This window comes from Sesamum indicum, linkage group LG2, assembly GCF_000512975.1.
Source record: "Sesamum indicum cultivar Zhongzhi No. 13 linkage group LG2, S_indicum_v1.0, whole genome shotgun sequence".
NCBI lineage: Eukaryota > Viridiplantae > Streptophyta > Magnoliopsida > Lamiales > Pedaliaceae > Sesamum > Sesamum indicum.
In genome coordinates this window covers 12,718,571-12,723,596 of record NC_026146.1, presented here as the reverse complement: position 1 = coordinate 12,723,596, position 5,026 = coordinate 12,718,571, and the positions used below count along the sequence as shown (strand labels likewise).

At 37.8% G+C, this 5,026-nt stretch overlaps 1 protein-coding gene across 5 annotated transcripts in view; it reads left to right on the top strand.

Moving 5' to 3' along the window:
- LOC105155994 (alpha,alpha-trehalose-phosphate synthase [UDP-forming] 5) overlaps window positions 1-5,026 on the top strand; it is an 8,800-nt gene that overhangs the window by 870 nt on the left and 2,904 nt on the right. For 2 of the 5 annotated variants that reach the window (XM_011072000.2, XM_011072001.2), the window contains 2 exons: window positions 240-2,322; window positions 3,175-3,448. In XM_011072000.2, coding sequence (XP_011070302.1) covers window positions 329-2,322; window positions 3,175-3,448 — 2,268 coding nt within the window. In that variant the 5' untranslated portion in view covers window positions 240-328. The remainder of the gene's footprint in view (window positions 1-239; window positions 2,323-3,174; window positions 3,449-5,026) is intronic. The other 3 variants (XM_011072002.2, XM_011072003.2, XM_020698071.1) reach the window with 3 other exon arrangements.

The window sequence follows — 5,026 nt, the reverse complement described above, 5'->3', positions numbered from 1 at the left end:
ATTCAGCATGTAGAATTTGGTGATCTTGAGCTTCACTAATTTTCCTTTTCATTTAGTTGATTTTGCATTATGTACGTATTGTACTTGCTTGTTCAGTTGCAAAATGTCAGTTAAAAGTCTTTGTTCTTTCAGGGAAGGAGTTTATTATCACATGTCATGATTGCCAATATTTCTATTTTCTTGTATTTTCTGTGGAAGAATATCTCTCCCTCACTTTCTGTATCTGGCTTTGTTCGTAGAGCTCAATTGTCTCAACAGTTATCTAGGGTGGACGTGATCTTCTTCCAATTACAGCTCATAGTTAGCCTGAATACATACTGTGTAAGTCATGGTTTCGAGGTCTTATTCCAACTTATTGGATCTCACATCTGGTGGTTCTCCTACTTTCAGCCGTGGGGGGAAGAAGTTCCCCCGAGTCGCAACTGTAGCTGGGGTGTTATCTGATCTAGATGATGAAAACAGAAGTAACGGTGGCTCTGATGCTCCCTCATCCATTTCCCAAGAGCGTATGATTATTGTTGGAAATCAACTCCCACTTCGTGCGCATAGGAGGGAATCAGATGGTGATAAAGGCTGGGACTTTAGTTGGGATGAGGACTCTCTTCTTTTGCAACTGAAAGATGGACTTGGAGAAGATGTGGAGGTAATATATGTCGGTTGTCTCAAAGAAGAAATTGATGTTAGTGAGCAAGAAGATGTAGCTCAAACATTGCTTGAAACTTTCAAGTGTGTCCCTGCTTTCATTCCATCGGAGCTCTTCAGTAAATTCTACCATGGTTTTTGCAAACAGCACTTGTGGCCTTTGTTTCACTATATGCTTCCTCTATCTCCTGATCTTGGTGGCAGATTTGACCGTTCCCTATGGCAAGCTTATGTTTCGGTGAACAAAATTTTCGCAGATAAAGTAATGGAAGTCATCACTCCAGATGATGACTTTGTGTGGGTTCATGATTACCATTTGATGGTACTACCAACATTTCTAAGAAAGAGGTTTAATAGGGTGAAACTTGGGTTTTTCCTCCATAGTCCTTTCCCATCATCAGAGATATATCGGACTCTACCTGTAAGGGTTGAACTTCTACGGGCACTTTTGAACTCTGACCTGATTGGCTTCCATACATTTGATTATGCAAGACATTTCCTTTCTTGTTGTAGTAGAATGTTGGGGGTATCATATCAATCTAAACGTGGTTATATAGGGCTTGAATACTATGGTCGTACTGTCAGCATTAAAATCCTTCCAGTTGGGATTCATATGGGCCAGCTTCGCTCTGTGCTGGATCTTCCAGAGACAGAGACCAAGGTGGCGCAATTACGGGATAAATTTCAGGGTAAGACCGTTTTGCTTGGGGTTGATGACATGGATATTTTCAAAGGAATAAGCTTGAAACTTCTGGCATTTGAGCAATTGCTTACTCACCACCCTGATAAAAGAGGTAAAGTTGTTCTTGTTCAGATTGCTAATCCTGCCAGAGGCCGAGGGAAAGATGTACAGGAGGTTCAGTCAGAAACTTATGCAACTGTTGCAAGAATTAACCATGTCTTTGGAAAACCAGGATATGAGCCAGTAGTTTTGATTGATACCTCGCTTCACTTCTATGAGCGCATTGCATACTATGTAATTGCAGAGTGTTGTCTTGTCACTGCAGTGAGAGATGGAATGAATTTAATACCTTACGAGTACATTGTATGTAGACAAGGAACTGATAAGCTAGATGAAACATTAGACTTAAACCCATCAGCACCAAAGAAGAGCATGTTGGTGGTTTCTGAATTTATCGGGTGTTCTCCATCACTTAGTGGTGCAATTAGGGTTAACCCTTGGAACACTGATGCTGTTGCTGAAGCTATGGATTCTGCTATGATGGTTCCTGAGGCAGAGAAACAAATGCGGCATGAGAAGCACTACAAGTATGTCAGCAGCCATGATGTTGCTTACTGGGCCCACAGCTTTCTGCTAGATCTGGAAAGAGCATGTAGGGAGCACATAAGGAGGAGATGCTGGGGTATTGGGTTTGGTTTAGGATTTCGTGTTATTGCCTTGGATCCAAGTTTCAGGAAACTGTCGGTAGAACACATTGTCTCTGCATATAGAAGGACGAAGAACCGTGCAATTCTTTTGGATTATGATGGTACAATGACATCCCAGAGCGCCGCTGATATGAGTCCAACTGCGGAGGCTATTGGGATCTTAAATAAACTGTGCAGAGACCCCAAAAATGTTGTCTTCGTTGTAAGTGGGAAGAATAAGGAGATCTTGACGCGATGGTTTACTTCCTGTGAGAATCTGGCCATTGGGGCGGAGCATGGATATTTTCTGAGGTAAAATATTCTTCAATTCGGTAGCATAGGAGTTACTTTATCATTTGCGTACTCCTTTACAAAAGAAAAACAGAAACAGATAAAACAATAAATTCCTTTTGGCAGTGTAAGCGTGCTTTGCCATGCAATCACGTCAAAATTACGAACAGTGTGAAGAATGACATTCAATCTGAATAGAGCTTATCTTCAATAGCTACATGTTAAATGAACAAGGAAACCTTTAGATAAATAAAGTACTTATAGATCGTAAACTAGCATCGAACCCTTGCTGGCTTCTAGTGCTTATGCCTTTTGCATGGATGGTCTATACTAGCTTTAGATGGGCTGTTCTTTGAATAAAATGGGTAATTTGAGCTGAATAGTTGCTTGTAATTAACTAGGAAATCCATGTTCAGGTGCGGCCAATAGATTCATAGCGATGTTGTTTTACATCAGAATAGCAACAAGTATTTTTGTGGTTGGATTAGGATTTAATTGTTTCTCTACTAACTGACCCTCGTGCCTTTTGCTTCTGCTAGAACTACTTCACCTAAAAAAGTTCCTTGGGAACTTCTGTGTTTGAACTTCTCTTGTGTGTGCATACGTATAATGAATAGATAAAAGAATAGAAGATATAGTAGAAGGTGAGAAAACACACGAATTCAGAAGCTTTTATACATTGCGGTAAAAGGTCCACAATCATTTTTTCCTATTTTCTTAAGCTGTCAACTGGAGAAAGAGCAATTTTTGGCTGTGGATGTCAGTGCTATTATTCAAAATATAAGAGTGGTTTCTGAGTTTGAAAAGATTTTATCCATTGACTTCCTTTGTTACCTTATCAACCTTGCTAGTGCAATCCATTTCATATTTCAGGCCACAAAACAGTTCAGACTGGGAAACATGTTTTGTTTGTCAAGATTTTTACTGGAAACAGATTGCAGAACCTGTAATGCAGTTATATACAGAAACAACTGATGGTTCTTTCATAGAAACCAAAGAGAGCGCACTTGTCTGGAATTACCAACTTGCAGATCCAGATTTTGGGTCTTGTCAGGCTAAGGAGCTTCATGATCACCTTGAAAGTGTTCTGGCAAATGAACCTGTTTCAGTCAAGAGCGGGCAACACATTGTAGAAGTAAAGCCTCAGGTTAGCCACGAGCTTCATTTTCATCTTACTTCGATCAATTACTAGCATGTTAGACTGGAAGGTGGCACGTAGTTGCATGCTATCAACCTCACTGATTGCAATTACCGCTAGTTATATTCATGGGCAGGAATCTTTAATCAGGTTAATTTATTTCTGTATACCCTCCATACAGTTAGAGGGTGTTTGGCTAAGCTTAATTCAAACATCTTATACACTCCTACATCTTATAAAATGTCTTGAGAGCTTAAAGATGTTAAATCTTATTTTAGAAATAAGCTCTTAAAGTATTTGTATAAATAGGATGTCACAGCTTATAAGATATTAAAGTATTTGTCATGATAAGCTCTTCATACTGCAATAATGACAAAAAGGCCATCAAACTATTAGAATTTAAAATCATATAAATAGATAATTTTGATTTGGAGGGGAAAACGTCAATTATATGAAGGGAATTATACGAAGGGTAAAAGTAAAATATTAACAAAATTGTGAGTGTGTTTTTGTCTAAGATTAAAGAGCTTTTAACATGTTTTAACAAAAGTTGGGTGAAGTTAACTTTTTCCAAGAGAGCTTATAAAATCCAAAACAATCTTATTTTACGATCTTATAAGATCTTAAAAAGGAAATTTTGCCCAACAGTTTTCAAGAGCTTATAAGCTCTCAAACATCAAACATCTTATAAGATGTTTTTAGGCACTTAGCGCTCAGCCAAACACCCTCTTAATTTGCTTTTTGTTTCTGCCTTTGCTATATCAAGTGGGACATCTGATGAAACACATTGCTAGGAGCTTCGGTTGCTTTAGCGACTGATAGGCCAACAATGCTCATTTGTAAGGCTTATATGAATTCCACCTCCTCTATGATTTGGCAGTTAAGCAATGACCTTTCCTAATGTTTTGACTGTTGTCATGGAAATCTTGTCTTGTTAGTTGACCGCCATGATCAACAGTTACTTTGTGACTGAAATGTCAAGTTTACCTCTCTGGTTCTGTTGTTGTCCTGGATTCCCTATATGTTATTTGACCAAGAGTCAAGAGCTACTCTTGACTCCAGTGTCAAGTTCACATCTCTGGCTTCCCCCCCCTCTTTAACTGTGCTTGTCACTTTTCTGTTGAATCCTGGCACACACAACAACATTAGTATATTATATTTATATTGTCCCAAATCTATAATATTATATTATACTATATGATATTGTAGTATTATATTATATTTATATTATTTTAGTATTTTGTTTTTATGATATTATTTTGCGATATTTTAACACTATACTGAGTAATATTATATCATATTATTTTCTTTATCAGTGAAGATGATCAATTAAAATCGGAAAACGGAAACATTATAAGTGTTCTTTGACTAATCGAACAAGAACCTATCAAATTTGAGAAACCCTAAAAAGTATCATATTTATAAACGAAAAGGCAATAAACATAAAGATAAAGATCTAGTAGAAAGACAAAAATTCGTCGTGAACAAGAGGTCTCTAGGTTCATCTTTATTCATAAAAAAAGGGGAGAGGGAAAAAAAACAGACAGATCTTCACCACTGAGGAAAAGATACAAATACAGCTCTCGC